This window comes from Pseudophryne corroboree, chromosome 9, assembly GCF_028390025.1.
Source record: "Pseudophryne corroboree isolate aPseCor3 chromosome 9, aPseCor3.hap2, whole genome shotgun sequence".
Classification (NCBI taxonomy): Eukaryota; Metazoa; Chordata; class Amphibia; order Anura; family Myobatrachidae; genus Pseudophryne; species Pseudophryne corroboree.
The window spans coordinates 364,730,433-364,752,139 of record NC_086452.1 but is presented as its reverse complement, the minus strand read 5'-3'; the positions used below and the strand labels follow the sequence as shown (position 1 = coordinate 364,752,139).

Below are 21,707 nucleotides of genomic sequence, written 5' to 3'. Positions count from 1 at the left end.
TCCCCTTCTTCCTGGTTCGCTATCACTGCTCTGAGTGACTCCATCTTGATTTGAACGCTTGTATGTAAGTGTTCAAATATTTCAGATCTCACCGAGCCGTTTGGCTTCAGTACCACAATATAGTGTGGAATAATACCCCCTCCCTTGTTGTAGGAGGGGTACTTTGATTATCACCTGCTGGGAATACAGCCTGTGAATTGTTTCCAATACTGCCTCCCTGTCGGAGGTAGACGTTGGTAAAACAGACTTCCGGAACTTGTGAGGAGGAGACGTCTCGAATTTCCAATGTACACCTGGGATACTACATGTAGGATCCAGGAGTCCCCTTGCGAGTGAGCCCACTGCGTGCTGAAACTCTTGAGATGACCCCCTACCGCACCTGAGTCCGCTTGTACTGCCCCAGCGTCATGCTGCGGACTTGGCAGAAGCTGTGAAGAGCTTCTGTTCCTGGGAATGGGCTGCTTGCTGCAGTCTTCTTCCCGTTCCTCTACCCCTGGGCAGATATGACTGGCCTTTGCCCGCCTGCCCGTATGGGGACGAAAGGACTGAGACTGAAAAGACTGTGTCCTTTTCTGCTGAGATGTGACTCGGGGAACAAAAGGTGGATTTTTCAGCTGTTGCCATGGCCACCAGGTCCGATGGACCGCCCCTTTATACGGCAATACTTCCATGTGCCGTCTGGAATCTGCCTCACCTGACCACTGTCGTGTCTTCGTCTGGCAGATATGGACATCACATTTACTCTTGATGCCAGAATGCAAATATCCCTCTGCGCATCACGCATAAAATGCATCCTTAAAATGCTCTATAGACAATAAAATCTTGTCCCTGTCAAGGGTATCAAAATTTTCAGTCAGGAAATCCGACCAAGCCCCCTCAGCGCTGCACATCCAGTCTGAGGCGATTGCTGGTCGTAGTATAACACCAGTATGTGTGTATATACTTCTTAGGCTATTTTTCAGCTTCCTATCAGCTGGCTCCTTGAGGGCGGCCGTATCTGGAGACGGTAACGCCACTTGTTTTATAAGCGTGTGAGCGCCTTATCCACCCTAAGGTGTGTTTCCCAACTCGCCCTTACTTCTGGCGGGAAAGGGTATACCGCCCATAACTTTCTATCGGAGGAACCCCACGTATCATCACACACTTCATTTAATTTATCTGATTCAGGCAAAACTACAAGTAGTTTATTCACACCCTACAAAATACCCTTATTTGTGGTACTTGTAGTATCAGAAATATGTAACACCTCCTTCATGCCCTTAACATGTAACGTGTGGCCCTAAAGGAAAATACGTTTTTTTCTTCACCGTCGACACTGGAGTCAGTGTCCGTGAGGTAAATGGGCGTTTTTACAAGCCCCTGACGGTGTCTGAGACGCCTGGACAGGTACTAATTTGTTTGCCGGTCGTCTCATGTCGTCAACCGACTCGCAGCGTGTTGACATGATCACGTACTTCCACAAGTAAGCCATCCATTCCGGTGTCGACTCCCTAGAGAGTGACATCACCATTACAGGCAATTTGCTCCGCCTCCTCACCAACATTTTTCTCATACATGTCGACACACACGTACCGACATACAGCACCCACACAGGGAATGCTCTGATAGAGGACAGGACCCACTAGCCCTTTGGGGAGACAGAGGGAGAGTTTGCCAGCACACACCAAAATGCTATAATTATACAGGGACAACCTTTATAAAAGTGTTCCTCCCTTATAGCATTTAATATATTTATATCGCCAAATCAGTGCCCCCCCTCTCTGTTTTAACCCTGTTTCTCTAACGTCCTAGTGGATGCTGGGGACTCCGTCAGGACCATGGGGAATAGCGGGCTCCGCAGGAGACAGGGCACATCTAAAAAAGCTTTTAGGTCACATGGTGTGTACTGGCTCCTCCCCCTATGACCCTCCTCCAAGCCTCAGTTAGGTTTTTGTGCCCGTCCGAGAAGGGTGCAATCTAGGTGGCTCTCTTAAAGAGCTGTTTAGAAAAGTTTTTTTTTTAGGTTTCATTCAGTGATTCCTGCTGGCAACAGGATCACTGCAACGAGGGACTTAGGGGAGAGATCTCCAACTCACCTGCGTGCAGGATGGATTGGGATCTTAGGCTACTGGACACTGAGCTCCAGAGGGAGTCGGAACACAGGTCAGCCTGGGGTTCGTCCCGGAGCCGCGCCGCCGATCCCCCTTACAGACGCTGAAGAAGACGGCAGAACGGAGGTCCGGAAACAGGCGGCAGAAGACTTCACAGTCTTCATGAAGGTAGCGCACAGCACTGCAGCTGTGCGCCATTGTTGTCACACGGCTCACTGACCTAGTCACGGAGGGTGCAGGGCGCTGCTGGGGGCGCCCTGGGCAGCAATATAAGTACCTTATTGGCAAAATAAATACATCACATATAGCCATTAAGGCTATATGTATGTATTTTAACCCAGGCCAGTTCTTAAAAACCGGGAGAAAAAACCCGCCGAAAAAGGGGCGGAGCTTATTCTCCTCAGCACACAGCGCCATTTTCCCTCACAGAAAGGCTGAGGGGAAGGCTCCCATGCTCTCCCCTGCACTGCACTACAGAAACAGGGTTAAAACAGAGAGGGGGGGCACTGATTTGGCGATATAAATATATATTAAATGCTATAAGGGAGGAACACTTTTATAAAGGTTGTCCCTGTATAATTATAGCATTTTGGTGTGTGCTGGCAAACTCTCCCTCTGTCTCCCCAAAGGGCTAGTGGGTCCTGTCCTCTATCAGAGCATTCCCTGTGTGTGTGCTGTATGTCGGTACGTGTGTGTCGACATGTATGAGGAAAATGTTGGTGAGGAGGCGGAGCAAATTGCCTGTAATGGTGATGTCACTCTCTAGGGAGTCGACACCGGAATGGATGGCTTACTTGTGGAAGTACGTGATCATGTCAACACGCTGCGAGCCGGTTGACGACATGAGACGACCGGCAAACAAATTAGTACCTGTCCAGGCGTCTCAGACACCGCCAGGGGCTGGTAAAAACGCCCATTTACCTCAGGGACACTGACTCCAGTGTCGACGGTGAAGAAACAAACGTATTTTCCTTTAGGGCCACACGTTACATGTTAAGGGCATGAAGGAGGTGTTACATATTTCTGATACTACAAGTACCACAAATAAGGGTATTTTGTAGGGTGTGAATAAACTACTTGTAGTTTTGCCTGAATCAGATAAATTAAATGAAGTGTGTGATGATACGTGGGGTTCCTCCGATAGAAAGTTATGGGCGGTATACCCTTTCCCGCCAGAAGTAAGGGCGAGTTGGGAAACACACCTTAGGGTGGATAAGGCGCTCACACGCTTATAAAAACAAGTGGCGTTACCGTCTCCAGATACGGCCGCCCTCAAGGAGCCAGCTGATAGGAAGATGAAAAATAGCCTAAGAAGTATATACACACATACTGGTGTTATACTACGACCAGCAATCGCCTCAGACTGGATGTGCAGCGCTGAGGGGGCTTGGTCGGATTTCCTGACTGAAAATTTTGATACCCTTGACAGGGACAAGATTTTATTGTCTATAGAGCATTTTAAGGATGCATTTCTATATATGCGTGATGCGCAGAGGGATATTTGCATTCTGGCATCAAGAGTAAATGTGATGTCCATATCTGCCAGACGAAGACACGACAGTGGTCAGGTGAGGCAGATTCCAGACGGCACATGGAAGTATTGCCGTATAAAGGGGCGGTCCATCGGACCTGATGGCCATGACGACAGCTGAAAAATCCACCTTTTGTTCTCCGAGTCACATCTCAGCAGAAAAGGACACAGTCTTTTCAGTCTCAGTCCTTTCGTCCCCATACGGGCAGGCGGGCAAAGGCCAGTCATATCTGCCCAGGGGTAGAGGAAAGGGAAGAAGACTGCAGCAAGCAGCCCATTCCCAGGAACAGAAGCCCTTCACAGCTTCTGCCAAGTCCGCAGCATGACGCTGGGGCAGTACAAGTGGACTCAGGTGCGGTAGGGGGTCATCTCAAGAGTTTCAGCACGCAGTGGGCTCACTCGCAAGGGGACTCCTGGATCCTACATGTAGTATCCCAGGTGTACATTGGAAATTCGAGACGTCTCCTCCTCACAAGTTCCGGAAGTCTGTTTTACCAACGTCTACCTCCGACAGGGAGGCAGTATTGGAAACAATTCACAGGCTGTATTCCCAGCAGGTGATAATCAAAGTACCCCTCCTACAACAAGGGAGGGGGTATTATTCCACACTATATTGTGGTACTGAAGCCAAACGGCTCGGTGAGATCTGGAATATTTGAACACTTACATACAAGCGTTCAAATCAAGATGGAGTCACTCAGAGCAGTGATAGCGAACCAGGAAGAAGGGGACGAGATGGTGTCACTGGATATCAGGGACATTTACCTACATGTCCAAATTTGCCCTTCTCACCAAGGGTACTTCAGGTTCGTGGTACAGAACTGTCACTATCAGTTCAGACGCTGCCGTTTGGATTGTCCACGGCGCCCCGGGTCTTTACCAAGGTAATGGCCGAAATGATGATTCTTCTTAAAAGAAACTTGGACGCTTTCCTGATAAGGGCAAGGTCCAGAGAACAGTTGGAGGTCGGAGTAGCACTATCTTTAATAGTTCTACGACAGCACGAGTGGATTCTAAATATTCCAAAATCGTAGCTTTTCCGAGGACACGTCTACTGTTCCTAGGGATGATTCTGGACACAGTCCAGAAAAAGGTGTTTCTCCCAGAGGAGAAAGCCAGGGAGTTATCCGAGCTAATCGGGATCCTCCTAAAACCAGGAAAAGTGTCAGTGCATCATTGCACAAGAGTCCTGGTAAAAATGGTGGCTTATTACGAAGCAATTCCATTCGGCAGATTTCACGCAAGAACTCTTCAGTGGGATCTGCTGGACAAATGGTCCGGATCGCATCTTCAGATGCATCAGCGGATAACCCTATATCCAAGGACAAGGGTGTCTCTCCTGTGGTGATTACAGAGTGCTCATCTTCTAGAGGGCCACAGATTCAGCATTCAGGATTGGATGCTGGTAACCACGGAGGCCAGCCTGAGAGGCTGGGGAGCAGTCACACAGGGAAAAAATTTCCAGGAAAGTGTGATCAAGTCTGGAGAATTCTCTCCACATACAGGGAGCTAAGAGCGAAATTATAAGGCTCTAAACTTAGCAAGACCTCTGCTTCAAGGTCAGCCGGTATTGATCCAGTGGGATAACATCACGGCAGTCGCCCACGTAAACAGAAAGGGCGACACTAGAAGCTGGAGGGCAGTGAAAACACTGCAAGGATTTTTCGCTAGGCGGAAAATCATGTGATAGCACTGTCAGCAGTGTTCTCTCCGGGAGTGGACGACTGGGAAGCAGACTTCCTCAGCAGGCATGACCTCCACCTGGGAGAGTGGGAACTTCATAGGGAAGTTTTTCCGCATGATTGTGAGCCATTGGCAAAGACCAAAGGTGGAAATGATGGCGTCCCGCCCGAACAAGAAACGGGACAGGAATTGCGCCAGGTCATGGGACCTTCAGGCGATAGCTGTGGATGTCCTGGTAACACCGTGGGTGTAACAGTCGGTGTATGTGTTCCCTCCTCTGCTTCTCATAACCAAGGTATTGAGAATTATAAGACATAGAGGAGTATGAACTATACTCGTGACTCCGGATTGGCCAAGAGGGACTTGGTACCCGGAACTTCAAGAGATGCTCACAGAGGACTAAGGGCCTGGGGAGCTAAGAAGGGACTTGCTTCAGCAGGTACCATGTCTATTCCAAGACTTACCGCGGCTGCGTTTGACGGCATGGCGGTTGAATGCCGGATCCTGAAGGAAAAAGGCATTCCATAAGAGGTCATACCTACCCTGGTCAAATCCAGGAAGGAGGTGATCGCACAACGTCATCACCACATGTGGTGAAAATATGTTGCGTGGGTGAGGCTAGGAAGGCCCCACGAAGAAAATTCAACTAGGTCGATTTCTACACTTCCTGAAAACAGGAGTGTTTTGAGCCTAAAATTGGGGTTCTTTAAGGTTTTAAGTTTCGGCCCTGTAGAATTTCTTCCGAAAAGAATTGACTTCAGTTCCTGAAGTCCAGATTGTCAAGGGAGTATTGCATATACACCCCTTTTTGTGCCTCTAGTGGCACCGTGGGATCTCAACATAGTGTTGGGATTCCTTAAAATCATATTGGTTTGAACCGCTCAAATCTGTGGATTTGAAATATATCACATGGAAAGTGAACATGCTGTTGACCAATATCTCACATGGACAGTGACCATGCTGTTGGTCCTGGCCTCGGCCAGGCGTTTGTCAGAATGGGCGGCTTTGTCTTGCAAAAGCCCATATTTAATTTTCCATTCGGACAGGGCAGAACTGGGACTCGTCTCCAGTTTTCTTCCTAAGGGGGTGTCAGGTTTTTCACCTGAAACAACCTATTATGGTGCCTGCGGCTTCTAGGGACTTGGAGGACTCCAAGTTACTAGACGTTGTCAGGACCCTAAAAATATATATATATATATATATATATATATATATATAGTTTAGGACGGCTGGAGTCAGAAAGTCTGACTTGCTGTTTATATTGTATGGCACCCAACAAGATGGGTGCTCCTGCGTCTAAACAGACGATTGCACGTTGGATCTGTAGCACAATCCAACTTGCACATTCTGTGGCAGGCGTGCCACAGCCTAAATCTGTAAAGGCCCACTCCACTAGGAAAGTGGGCGCATCTTGGGCGGCTGCCCAAGGGGTCTCGGCATTACAACTTTGCCGAGCAGCTACGTGGTCAGGGGAGAACACGTTTGTAAAATTTTACAAATTTGATACTCTGGCTAAGGAGGACCTGGAGTTCTCTCATTCGGTGCTGCAGAGTCATCCGCACTCTCCCGCCCGTTTGGGAGCTTTGGTATAATCCCCATGGTCCTGACGGAGTCCCCAGCATCCACTAGGACGTTAGAGAAAATAAGAATTTACTTACCGATAATTCTATTTCTCGTAGTCCGTAGTGGATGCTGGGCGCCCATCCCAAGTGCGGTTTGTCTGCAATGCTTGTACATAGTTATTGTTACAAAAATCGGGTTATTCTTGTTGTGAGCCATCTTTTCAGAGGCTACTTCGTTTTGTTATCATACTGTTAACTGGGTTCAGATCACAAGTGGTACGGTGTGATTGGTGTGGCTGGTATGAGTCTTACCCGGGATTCAAGATCCTTCCTTATTGTGTACGCTCGTCCGGGCACAGTACCTAACTGAGGCTTGGAGGAGGGTCATAGGGGGAGGAGCCAGTACACACCATGTGACCTAAAAGCTTTTTTAGATGTGCCCTGTCTCCTGCGGAGCCCGCTATTCCCCATGGTCCTGACGGAGACCCCAGCATCCACTACGGACTACGAGAAATAGAATTATCGGTAAGTAAATTCTTATTTTCTGTAGTGCAGTGCAGGGGAGAGCATGGGAGCCTTCCCCCTCAGCCTTTCTGTGAGGGAAAATGGCGCTGTGTGCTGAGGAGAATAAGCTCCGCCCCCTTTCCGGCGGGTTTTTTCTCCCGGTTTTTAAGAACTGGCCTGGGTTAAAATACATACATATAGCCTTAATGGCTATATGTGATGTATTTATTTTGCCAATAAGGTACTTATATTGCTGCCCAGGGCGCCCCCAGCAGCGCCCTGCACCCTCCGTGACTAGGTCAGTGAGCCGTGTGACAACAATGGCGCACAGCTGCAGTGCTGTGCGCTACCTTCATGAAGACTGTGAAGTCTTCTGCCGCCTGTTTCCGGACCTCCGTTCTGCCGTCTTCTTCAGCGTCTGTAAGGGGGATCGGCGGCGCGGCTCCGGGACGAACCCCAGGCTGACCTGTGTTCCGACTCCCTCTGGAGCTCAGTGTCCAGTAGCCTAAGATCCCAATCCATCCTGCACGCAGGTGAGTTGAAGATCTCTCCCCTAAGTCCCTCGTTGCAGTGATCCTGTTGCCAGCAGGAATCACTGAATGAAACCTAAAAAAAAACTTTTCTAAACAGCTCTTTAAGAGAGCCACCTAGATTGCACCCTTCTCGGACGGGCACAAAAACCTAACTGAGGCTTGGAGGAGGGTCATAGGGGGAGGAGCCAGTACACACCATGTGACCTAAAAGCTTTTTTAGATGTGCCCTGTCTCCTGCGGAGCCCGCTATTCCCCATGGTCCTGACGGAGTCCCCAGCATCCACTAGGACGTTAGAGAAATACATTTGTTTATTCACCGTCGACACTGGATTCAGTGTCCGTGTCTGTGTCTGTGTCGACCGACTGAGGTAAATGGGCGTTTTTAAAGCCCCTGACGGTGTTTCTGAGACGCCTGGACCGGTACTAATTGTTTGTCGGCCGTCTCATGTCGTCAACCGACCTTGCAGCGTGTTGACCTTCTCACGTAATTCTCTCAATAGGCCACCCATTTCGGTGTCGACTCCGTAGAGAGTGACATCCCCATTACAGGCAATTGCTCCGCCTCCTCACCAACATCGTCCTCATACATGTCGACACACACGTACCGACACACAGCACACACACCGGGAATGCTCTGACAGAGGACAGGACCCCACTAGCCCTTTGGAGAGACAGAGGGAGAGTTTGCCAGCACACACCAAAAACGCTATAATATATATAGGGACAACCTTATATAAGTGTTTCTCCCTTATAGCATCTTTATATATATATTAATATCGCCAATTAATGCCCCCCCTCTCTGTTTTAACCCTGTTTCTGTAGTGCAGTGCAGGGGAGAGCCTGGGAGCCTTCTCTCCAGCCTTTCTGTGAGAGAAAATGGCGCTGTGTGCTGAGGAGATAGGCCCCGCCCCTTTTTCGGCGGCCTCGTCTCCCGCTCTTCAACGGATTATGGCAGGGGTTAAATATCTCCATATAGCCTCTGGGGGCTATATGTGAGGTATTTTTAGCCAATATATAGGTTTTCATTTGCCTCCCAGGGCGCCCCCCCCCAGCGCCCTGCACCCTCAGTGACTGCGTGTGAAGTGTGCTGAGAGGAAAATGGCGCACAGCTGCAGTGCTGTGCGCTACCTTTAGAAGACTGCAAGAGTCTTCTGCCGCCGATTCTGGACCTCTTCTTACTTCAGCATCTGCAAGGGGGCCGGCGGCGCGGCTCCGGTGACCATCCAGGCTGTACCTGTGATCGTCCCTCTGGAGCTGATGTCCAGTAGCCAAGAAGCCAATCCATCCTGCACGCAGGTGAGTTCACTTCTTCTCCCCTCAGTCCCTCGTTGCAGTGATCCTGTTGCCAGCAGGACTCACTGTAAAATAAAAAACCTAAGCTAAACTTTTTCTAAGCAGCTCTTTAGGAGAGCCACCTAGATTGCACCCTTCTCGGCCGGGCACAAAAATCTAACTGGAGTCTGGAGGAGGGTCATAGGGGGAGGAGCCAGTGCACACCACCTGATCGGAAAGCTTTACTTTTGTGCCCTGTCTCCTGCGGAGCCGCTATTCCCCATGGTCCTTTCAGGAACCCCAGCATCCACTAGGACGATAGAGAAATAGGATTTTAATACCTACCGGTAAATCCTTTTCTCTTAGTCCGTAGAGGATGCTGGGGACTCCAAAAGGACCATGGGGTATAGACGGGATCCGCAGGAGACATGGGCACACTATAAGACTTTGAATGGGTGTGAACTGGCTCCTCCCTCTATGCCCCTCCTCCAGACCTCAGGTATAGGAACTGTGCCCAGAGGAGATGGACATTTCGAGGAAAAGGATTTTGTTAAACTAAGGGTTAGAGACATACCAGCTCACACCACACCACACCGTACAACATGGCATTCAACTAAACCCAGTTAACAGTGTGAATCAAAACAGATCAGCAACAGCCTGACCTTTACCAAACACAACCTTTCTGTAACTTAAACAATAACTATGTACAATTACTGCAGATAGAGTCCGCACTGGGACGGGCGCCCAGCATCCTCTACGGACTAAGAGAAAAGGATTTACCGAGAGGTATTAAAATCCTATTTTCTCCTTCGTCCTAGAGGATGCTGGGGACTCCAAAAGGACCATGGGGTTTATACCAAAGCTCCAAACCAGGCAGGAGAGTGCGGATGATTCTGCAGCACCGATTGACCAAACATGAGGTCCTTATCAGCCAGGGTATCAAACTTGTAGAACTTTGCAAAAGTGTTTGACCCCGACCAAGTAGCTGCTCGGCAAAGCTGTAATGCCGAGACGCCCCGGGCAGCCGCCCAGGATGAGCCCACCTTCCTAGTGGAATGGGCCTTCACCAATTTCGGTAATGGCAATCCAGCCGTAGAATGAGCCTGCTGAATCGTATTACAGATCCAGCGTGCAATAGTCTGCTTAGAAGCAGGAGCGCCAACCTTGTTGGCCGCATACAGGACAAACAGAGCCTCTGTTTTCCTCACCCGAGCCGTTCTGGCTACATAAATTTTCAAAGCTCTGACCACATCAAGGGACCACAATAGGTTGGTTCATGTGAAACGAAGAAACCACCTTCGGTAGAAATTGTCGACGAGTTCTCAACTCCACTATATCCTCATGAAAAATCAGATAGGGGCTTTTGTGAGACAAAGCCGCCAATTCAGACACCTGCCTTGCGGATGCCAAGGCCAATAGCATGACCACTTTCCAAGTGAGAAATTTCAACTCAACCTTTTGTAAAGGTTCAAACCAATGTGACATAAGGAACTGTAACACCACGTTAAAGGTCCCACAGTGCCACTGGGGGCACAAATGGAGGTTGGATGTGCAGCATGCCTTTAACGAAGGTCTGTACTTCTGGAAGCGAAGCCAACTCCCTTTGAAAGAAAATTGATAATGCCGAAACCTGCACTTTAATGGAGCCTAACTTCAGGCCCGCATCCACACCCGCTTGCAAAAAATGGAGGAACCGACCCAGCTGAAATTCTTCCGTAGGAGCATTCTTGGATTCACACCAAGACACATATTTTCTCCAAATACGGTGATAATGCTTCACCGTTACCTCCTTTCTAGCCTTAAGTAGAATGGGGATGACTTCCCCAGGAATACCCTTTCTGGCTAGGATTTGGCGTTCAACCGCCATGCCGTCAAACGCAACCGCGGTAAGTCCTGGAAAACGCACGGTCCCTGCTGTAACAGATCCTCTCTTAGAGGAAGAGGCCAGGGATCTCCTGTGAGTAATTCCTGAAGATCCGGATACCAGGCCCTCCGTGGCCAATCTGGAACAACGAGTATCGCCTGGACCCTTGTTATTCTTATGATCCTTATCACCTTTGGGATGAGTGGAAGTGGAGGGAACACAGACCGACTGAAACACCCACGGTGTCACCAGAGCGTCTACCGCTACTGCTTGAGGGTCCCTCGACCTGGAACAATATGTCAGCAGCTTCTTGCTGAGGCGCGACGCCATCATGTCTATTTGAGGAAGTCCCCAACAACTTGTCACTTCTGCAAAGACCTCTTGATGAAGACCCCACTCTCCTGGATGGAGATCGTGTCTGCTGAGGAAGTCTGCTTCCCAGTTGTCCACGCCTGGAATAAAGACCGCTGACCCAGCGAAGGATCCTGGTGGCCTCCGCCATCGCCGTTCTGCTTTTCGTCCCGCCCTGGCGGTTTATGTGCGCCACGGCTGTTATGTTGTCCGACTAAATCAAGACGGCAGGTCGCGAACAAGATGTTCCGCTTGTAGCAGGCCGTTGTAGATGGCCCTTAATTCCAAAATGTTTATGTGCAGACAAGCTTCCTGGCTTGACCATTTTCCCTGGAAATTTTTTCCCAGTGTGACTGCTCCCCAACCTCGGAGACTCGCATCCGTGGGCACCAGAATCCAATCTTGGATGCTGAACCTGCGACCTTCTAGAAGGTGAGAACTTTGGAGCCACCACAGGAGAGAAACCCTGGTCCTGGGGGACAGAGTTATTTTCCAGTGCATCTGTAGATGGGACCCTGACCACTTGTCCAGTAGGTCCCACTGAAACGTTCTTGCATGGAACCTGCCAAACGGAATGGCCTCCATTTTCCCCAGCACTCGAGTGCATTGATGAATCGACACTTTTGGCGGTTTCAGAAGTTCCTTGACCATGTTCTGGATTTCCTGAGCTTTTTCCAATGGGAGAAAAATCCTCTGCCGTTCCGTGTCCAGGATCATGCCCAAAAACGACAGCCGAGTTGTCGGAATCAACTGCGACTTTGGCAAATTTAGGAGCCAGCCATGCTGTTGCAGCACTTGCAGGGAGAGCGTAAGGCTTTTTAGCAACTGCTCCTGTGATCTCGCCTTTATCAGGAGATCGTCCAAGTACGGGATAATTGTGACACCTTGCTTGCGCAGGAATACCATCATTTCCGCCATTACCTTGGTGAAAATCCTCGGGGCCGTGGAAAGACCAAACGGCAACGTCTGAAATTGGTAGTGACAATCCTGAACAGCGAACCTCAGGTACGCCTGATGAGGAGGATAAATGGGGACATGCAAATAAGCATCCTTTATGTCGACTGACACCATAACACCCCCCCCCCCCCCCCTCCAAACTGGAGATCACCGCTCGGAGAGACTCCATCTTGAATTTGAAACTTTTCAAATACACATTGAGGGATTTTAAATTTAGAATTGGTCTGACCGAGCCTTCCGGCTTCGGGACCACAAACAGGCTTGAATAAAACCCTTCTCCCCGCTGTGACGGGGGAACGTCGACAACGACCCGCTGCTGACACAGCTTTTGTATTGCCGCACACACTACCTCTCTTTCTGGAAGAGAAGCTGGCAAAGCCGATTTGAAAAATTGGTATGGGGGCACGTCTTGAAACTCCAGCTTGTAACCTTGGGTCACAATTTCCAGTACCCAAGGATCCAGGCCCGAGAGAAACCAGACCTGACTGAAGAGTTCAAGACGCGCTGCCACTGGTGCGGACTCCCGCAGGGGAGCCCCAGCGTCATGCGGTGGATTTGGCAGAAGCCGGGGAGGACTTCTGCTCCTGGGAGCTTGCCACAGCCGGCGATCTTTTTCCCCTTCCCTTACCTCTTGCCGCAAGGAAGGATGACCCACGTCCTTACCGGAATTTCTGCGACCGAAAGGACTGCATTTGATATGGAGGCGTTTTCTTTTGCTGTGGAGGAACAAAAGGCAGAAAAGAGGACTTACCCGCGGTAGCTGTAGAAACCAGGTCCACGAGGCCTTCACCAAACAAAACACACACCCTTGTAGGGCAGAGCCTCCATAGCCTTCTTATAATCAGCATCACCATTCCATTGATGAGTCCACAACGCCCTTCTAGCCGAGACTGCCATGGCATTGGCCCTTGATCCCAAGAGGCCAATATCCCTCACCGTCTCTTTTAAATAGACTGCAGCGTTCCTGATATGACCCAGAGTCAACAGCACGCTATCCCGATCCAGGGTGTCTATTTCAGATGACAAGTTATCCGCCCACTTTTCAATCGCGTTACTCACCCACGCCGAAGCGACGGCCGGTCTGAGGAGTGTACCTGTCGTGACATAAATAGATTTTAAGGTAGCTTCCTGCCTCCGATCAGCAGGATCTTTAAGGGACACCATTTCAGGAGATGGTAGCGCCACTTTCTTGGATAAGCGCGCTAGAGCTTTGTCTACTGTGGGTGTTGCCTCCCTCCCAACCCTATCCTGAGAAGGAAACGGGTATGCCATAGCAATTCTCCTGGGAATGTGCCACCTCTTGTCTGGCGTTTCCCAGGCTTTTTCAAAAAGGGCATTCAGTTCATGAGAGGGAGGGAACGTAACCTCCGGTTTCTTCCCCTTATACATACAGACCCTTGTCTCAGGGACAGCGGGGTCTTCCGTAATATGCAACACGTCTTTTATAGCCACAATCATGTACCGAATACTCTTAGCCACCTTAGGATCTAACTTCGCATCATTATAGTCGACACTGGAATCAGAATCCGTGTCGGTATCAGTGTCTGCTATCTGGGTGAATGAACGTTTTTGGGACCCCGAGGGGGCCTGAGTGTGTGGTACCACGTCTCCCATGGATTGCCTCCATGCTTGGTTCTGAGACTCAGATTTGTCCAACCTCTTGTGCAACAAAGCCACACTGCTATTCAACACATTCCACATATCAACCCAATCAGCAGTCGGCGGTGCCTACAGTCACTCCTTCATTTTGTTCAGCTCTCACACTAACCTCCTCCTGGGAAGAGCATTCAGTTTCTGCTATGATGACACACACGTACCGACACCCCCACACACACTGGGCTAAAGGGGACAAACCCACAATAAGGCCTTTCAGAGAGACAGAGAAGGAGTTTGCCAGCTCACACCCAGCGCCACACCAGTCTGAAAACAAAAAGCCCCAGACCTATAAGCGCTTATAATATAATTCAACCAATCACCAAATTATGTGCCCCCCACCCCCCCCCTTCGTTTTTAGCACCCTGTTACTTGTGACAGCAGTGGAAGGGCCAGGAGCAGCGTCTCTGCAGCAAGCTGTGGAGAGAAAATGGCGCTGGTCAGTACTGAGGAGGAAGCCCCGCCCCCTACAAGGCGCGCTTCGGTCCCGCTATAATTATACTGGCGGGGGTCTCAAAACAGTGCCTATGCACTGTATTTTAGCCAGATATTGCACAAAGGAGGCTTATATTGCAGCCCAGTGCACCCCCCCTGTGCCCTGCACCCATGCAGTGCCTGTGTCAGCGGGAGCAATGGCGCGCAGCACTACCGCTGCGCAGTACCTCAGGAAGACTGAAGTCTTCTGCCGCCTTCTGATGTCTTCTTTGCTTCGGTTACTCACCTGTCTTCAATCTTCTGGCTCTGTGAGGCGGACTGCGGCGCGGCTCCGGGAACGAGCAGCTAGGCGACCCAAGTGATCGGACCCTCTGGAGCTAATGGTGTCCAGTAGCCTAAGAAGCAGAGCCTATCAGTCTCATAGAAGTAGGTCTGCTTCTCTCCCCTCAGTCCCATGATGCAGGGAGACTGTTGCCAGCAGTGCTCCCTGAAAAAAATAAACCTAACAAAAGTCTTTTAGAGAAACTCAGTAGAGCTCCCCTATAGTGTGACCAGTCTCCTCTGGACACAGAATCTAACTGAGGTCTGGAGGAGGGGCATAGAGGGAGGAGCCAGTTCACACCCATTCAAAGTCTTATAGTGTGCCCATGTATCCTGCGGATCCCGTCTATACCCCATGGTCCTTTTGGAGTCCCCAGCATCCTCTAGGACGAAGTAGAAAATAGTTTAAATGCAGGTATGAACCTCCTAAATTGGGAAAGCCACTATGTACTATATGACACCATAATCATTATCATACATGTTGACTCCGAAGGACAGCTAGTGCCTAATTTGTTGTTCTATATACCTTAATTAATAATTCTTGGCTCAAAAAAAGTGGTGGCTCAATTTCTCTGGTTAACTCTTACATTTAAAGTTATTTTGTCCAGACCAGTCATATCTCTACGGATGATATATCGGTAAATGTCTAACATGACTTAAACTGTTCTCACACTATAAACAGTGTGCCAATCCGATAAACAATCCAATGGAGCAATTATTGGATCGGAGTGCACCCATACACAATGAGCAATTTCTAGGTCAGTGTATACTTGCTTCAGATCTCCTTTACATGATCAGGAGGTCAAGGATGAAATCAGCACTCCAGATTCCGACCTCCCAATCTCACTATTGCAGGAGCATGTTAACGTCCCTGCATACACACTCTCCAATTACTGGGCTGATCAGCCAATTATCGGCTTTATTATAGTGGCCTTCTCAGTCTAAGGCATTCATTTTATTGGTGCCAAGGCCACTTTATTTTTATTGTTGTTCTTACAGCACCACCAATTATGCAGCGCTGTACAAAGAATATGTTTCATTCATATCAGTTCCTGGCGGAAACCCCACACAAACAGAGGAGAGCATACACAATACATACTGATAGGGACTTCACATGCATGACTTCAGAGCTGCGGGGCGGCAATGTTAATCACTGTGCCACCTTGCTGTCCACAATGACGGGACAAATAACATTTCTGTAACATTGAAACTCCCAAAATATAAATATATAAATATATATATATATATATATATATATACACACACACATTTTATATCTATATATATATATACATACATATATATATACATACATATATATATATATATATATATATATATATATATATATATACACACACATATACACACATATACACGCACGCACACACACACATACAGGTGGAGTATCCCATATCCAAATATTCTGAAATACGTAATATTCCAAAATACGGATTTTTTGGAGTGAGACTGAAGGTGTGTACACACGCTGAGATCCTTGCTATTCCCGATTTTGACTATGCGATTAACCTTGAACTCCCCCAGAGCCCAGATAGCACAGATAGTACAGATTTTGACTATCTGTGCTTGAGATTTTGTCTATGTACTATTTTGAGTAAGTGCCAATTTTGGCTATACTTTGTACTAGATAGCACACTAGATAGTGAATATTGCCTGCACATTCTATCTAGCCTTACGATACCGACCCCACGGGAGTGCGCATCGGGATTGAGTCTGTATCACAAGCTGCTTAACACCTTGAGATATGCACTAACTTTTCATAAGATTTTGACTATATAGTCAAAATCTTACAGATTTATCTCACCGTGTGTACACACCTTGAGATAGTGAAACCTTTGTTTTCTGTTGGCTCAATGTACACAAATTTTGTTTAATACACAAAGTTATTAAAGATATTGTATTAAATGACCTTCAGGCTGTGTGTATAAGGTGTATATGAAAGATGAATTGTGTATATGTACACAAACTTTGTTTAATGCACAAAGTTATTAAAAATATTGTATTAAATGACATTCAGGCTGTGTGTATAAGGTGTATATGAAACATAAATGCATTCTGTGCTTAGACTTGGGTCTTATCGCCATAATATCTCATTATGGTATGCAATTATTCCAAAATACGGAAAAATCCGATATCCAAAATACTTCTGGTCCCAAGCATTTTGGATATGGGATACTCAACCTGGTACATGCTTCTTATAACTCTAACAAATGCTGTTCATAGCCATTTCACATAGGGTTAAACATGACATTGGAAAAGCTTTACCTGTCTTCTCATAACACTGTTGACAGCCTTGCTTGAAGTCATAAGTCTGTGCAAGTGGGTTTGTTGGCAAGGCATGGGACAAAAGTGAAATATGGTTCTGCATAGGAATACTCTTCTGTGTAAACAAATGGTTCATCATGTTCCCTCCAGTCTAAGAAGAGGAAGTGAACAAATTAGCATTTTTTTTTAAGCAGGACCTCTACTCCGTAGTAACCTATGGTCGTGCCGTATGCTGGTCAGAAGATTCTGGAGCCATTTAGCCTGCGTACGGGATCACATCACAAGCTGTGATACACCCCAAAAACAGTTGCGATGTGTCTGGGTCTCTACCCACCTGGTTACCGCCCACAAAAAGCTCCCTATCAATCACTTTGCGAATACATCCTGACTACGATCAGCGAAACGCGAACATCCTGGCATATGCGCAATGCTCCACTGCATCTGACATCGCCATTGCGTCCATCTCTGAATCAGGCCCAAAGTTGGGTACTCTGGTGCTGGTAAAAATAGGATTTTGGTTACCTACCGGTAAATCCTTTTCTCGTAGTCCGTAGAGGATGCTGGGGTCCACATTAGTACCATGGGGTATAGACGGGTCCACCAAGAGCCATTGGCACTTTAAGAGTTTGAGAGTGTGGGCTGGCTCCTCCCTCTATGCCCCTTCCACCAGACTCAGTCTAGAAACTGTGCCCGAGGAGACGGACATCTTCGAGAGAAGGATTTAACACAGATAGTGGCGAGATTCATACCAGCTCACACATGCAAGGCACATCAAGCTAACTTAGCTTGAAGCTCAGCAACTGCTGAAACATTACTTACCAAGTAACAATGCAGTACTCAACTAAAATGAAGTTGTACTGAACCAAATAACGATAGCAGGAAAACAAAGCGCTGGGCGGGCGCCCAGCATCCTCTACGGACTACCAGAAAAGGATTTACCGGTAGGTAACCAAAATCCTATTTTCTCTTACGTCTTAGAGGATGCTGGGGTACACATTAGTACCATGGGGCTGTACCAAAGCTCCCAGAACGGGAGGGAGAGCGCGGAGGCTCCTGCAGAACTGAATGACTGAACTTCAGATCATCAGAGGCCAAAGTATCGAACTTGTAGAACTTTGCAAGCGTGTTCGACCCAGACCAAGTTGCAGCTCGGCAAAGTTGTAAAGCCGAGACACCCCGGGCAGCCGCCCAGGAAGACCCCACCTTACGAGTAGAGTGGGCCTTGACAGTCGTAGGACATGGCAATCCTGCCGTAGAATACGCATGCTGGATAGTGAACCTGATCCAGCGAGAGATCGTCTGCTTAGAAGGACCCCAATTTTCTTGGGATCATACAGGACATACAGAGTCCGAATTTCTGTGACAAGCAGTCCTCTTCACATAGATTTTCAGAGCCCTTACAACATCCAAGAACTTTGATGAAATTGAGGAGTCAGTAGCCACTGGCACTACAATAGGTTGGTTGATATGAAATGCCGACACAACCTTCGGAAGAAACTGCTGACGTGTCCGGAGCTCAGCTTGATCTTCTTGGGCTTTTACAGGACAAAGCCCCCAACTCCGACACACGTCTAGCAGAAGCTAAGGCCAACAACGTGACAGTCTTCCATGTAAGAAATTTGACCTCAACCTCCTGTAGAGGCTCGAACCAGTCTGACTGGAGGAACTTCAACACCACGTTAAGGTCCCAAGGCGCCGTAGGCGGCACAAAGAGAGGTTGGATATGCATAACTCCTTTCAAAAAGGTCTGAACCTCAGGGAGGGCAGCCAATTGTTTCTGGAAGAAAATGGATAGGGCCGAAATCTGGACCTTCACAGATCCCAACCACAGGCCCATATCGGAATGCTCTTTTGAGCTAGTATCAGGCGTTCAACCTCCATGCCGTCAAACGTAGCCACAGTAAGTCTTGATAGGCGAACGGCCCCTGCTGCAGTAGGTCCTCCCGAAGAGGCCTCGGCTCTTCTTGCAGTAGATCCAGAAGATCCGCGTACCAAGCCCTTCTTGGCCAGTCTGGAGCAATGAGGATCGCTTGAACCCTTGTTCTCCTTGAGAGCTTTAGAACCTCTCGTTTCAACAAAAAGCTTCGGCTGTATTGTTACAGGTCGAGGCACCCACAAGCAGTGGCGGTGGACGCCCTAGTGACTCTGTGGGTGTTCCAGTCGGTGTACATGTTTCCTCCACTTCCGGAGGAAACGCGTACACTGACTGGAACAGCCACGGAGTCACTAGGGCGTCCACCGCCACTGCTTGTGGGTGCCTCGACCTGTAACAATACAGCCGAAGCTTTTTGTTGAAACGAGAGGCCATCATGTCGATCTGGGGTACACCCCAAAGATCTGTTACCTCCTTAAACACCTCCCCTGGATGGAGATCGTATCTGTTGAGGAAGTCCGCTTCCCAGTTGTCTACTCCCGGAAAGAAGATTGCTGACAGCGCGAACGCGTGTTTTTCTGCCCAGAGGATGATTCTCGTTACCTTGGACATTGCAGCTCTGCTCTTCATTCCGCCCTGTCTGTTTATGTAAGCCACTGTTGTCACATTGTCCGACTGCACCTGAACGGCCCGATTTCTCAGAAGATGGGCCGCTTGGAGATGACCGTTATAGACGGCTCTTAGTTCCAGAATGTTTATCAGCAGGCCGGCTTCCAGACTTGACCACCTTCCTTGGAAGGTTTCCCCCTTGAGTGACTGCGCCCCAGCCCTAGAGACTTGCATCCGTGGTTAGAATGATCCATTCCTGAATCCCGAACCTGCGGCCCTCCAGAAGGTGAGGCAGTTGCAGCCACCAGAGTAGTGAAATCCTGGCCTTTGGTGACAGACGTATTCTCTGGTCATGTGTAGATGGGATCCCGACCACTTGTCCAGGAAATCCAGTTGGAAGGACCGGGCGTGAAACCTCCCGTACTGCAGGGCCTCGTAAGAGGCCACCATCTTTCCCAGAAGGCGAATGCACTGATGAACCGACACCCGGGTTGGCTTCAGGACATCCCGAACCATTGTTTGAATCACTAACACCTTTTCCCCTGGAAGAAACACCCTCTGTACTTCAGTGTCGAGGATCATTCCCAGAAAGGACAACCTCCTGGTTGGTTCCAAATGAGATTTTGGAAGATTCAGGACCCAACCATGTTCCCTGAGAAGCTGTCTCGTGAGAGCTATGGACTGTAACAGCTTCTCCTTGGACGATGCCTTTATCAACAGATCGTCCAGATACGGAATAATGTTCACCCAGTCTGTGGAGGAGAATCATCATTCCCGCCATCACCCTGGTGATACCCTCGGTGCTGTGGAGAGGCCAAATGGTAGGGCCTGGAACTGAAAATGACAGTCCAACAGTGCGAATCGAAGATAAGCAGCAGCAAAATCAGAATGTGGAGGTACGCATCCTTGATATCCAGGGATACCAGGAATTCCCCCTCCTCAAGACCTGATATCACTGCCCTTAGAGACTCCATTTTGAACTTGAACTCCCTCAGAAAGGGGTAAGTGATTTTAAGTTCAGAATGGGCCTGACCGAACCATCCGATTTCGGTACCACGAAAAGGTTTGAATAGTAACCTTTGTTTTGCATATGAGGTGGTACTGGCACAATGACCTGTGCCTCCACCAACTTCTGTATGGCTTCTTGCAGGACTGTTTTGAAAAATCGGTGAGGAGGGAGATTTTGAAATTCCAGCCTGTACCCCTGAGACACAATATCTTGCACCCAGGGGTCCAGGTCGGATGACACCCAGACGTGATTGAAATGCGTGAGTCTCGCTCCCACCGGCCCCACCTCCGGGGCGTGCAGTCCACCATCATAAGGAGGACTTTTGTGTACCTGAAGCAGGTTTCTGTTCCTGGGAACCTGCAGCCGCAGGTTTCTTGGACTTTGGCCGACCTCCCCGAAAGAAGGTGTTGGACGGCTTGGCCTTTCTGGGCTTGGTAGACCGAAAGGGTTGTGATGTAGCTGAAACAAAGGGTTTCTTTGGAGCAGGTGTAGTTAAGGGAAGAAAAGGTGACTTACCAGCCGTAGCCGCGGAGATCCACGCATCTAACGCTTCCCCAAAGAGAGCCTGACCTGTGTAGAGTAGGGTCTCCACACTTCTCCTGAATTCCGCTTCAGCAGACCACTGGCGCAACAACAGTTTTCAACGAGCTGATACAGACATGGAAGAAATTCCAGCAGCCATGGAACCCAGGTCTTTCATGGATTCTACCAGAAATCCTGCCGAATCCTGAATGTTACGTAAAAACAATTCAACATCACATTTCTCCATAGTATCCAAGTCCTCAAGTAACGTGCCTGACCACTTTACTATAGCTTTGGCAATCCAAGCACTGGCAATAATGGGACGTAGTATTGCCCCAGAAGCTGTGTACATGGATTTGAGCGTAGTAATTTTACGATCAGCCGGCTTTCAAGGCGGTAGATCCTGGAACAGGTAAAACCACCTTTTTTTGAGAGTCTGGATACTGATGCGTCAACAAAAGGAATTTTTTATCCGGGTTTTCCCAAGCTTTTTCAAAAATAGCATTTAATTCATTTGACGCAGGGAAGGTTAGTGAGGATTTCTTATTTTCAGTGAAGAAAACCTCCTCAACCTGCTCAGGTGTTGTATCAGCAATATTCAACACATCTCTAATAGCCTCTATCATCAACTGCACCCCTTTAGCAAGAGATG

The 21,707-nt window shown here is 48.6% G+C and overlaps 1 protein-coding gene across 1 annotated transcript in view; it reads right to left on the bottom strand.

Annotated features, from left to right (window-relative positions):
• The window catches only part of LOC134958822 (zinc finger CCCH domain-containing protein 7B-like), a 296,536-nt gene that overhangs the window by 120,098 nt on the left and 154,731 nt on the right, over window positions 1-21,707 (bottom strand). The window contains exon 13 of the mRNA XM_063941538.1: window positions 17,043-17,193. Coding sequence (XP_063797608.1) covers window positions 17,043-17,193 — 151 coding nt within the window. The remainder of the gene's footprint in view (window positions 1-17,042; window positions 17,194-21,707) is intronic.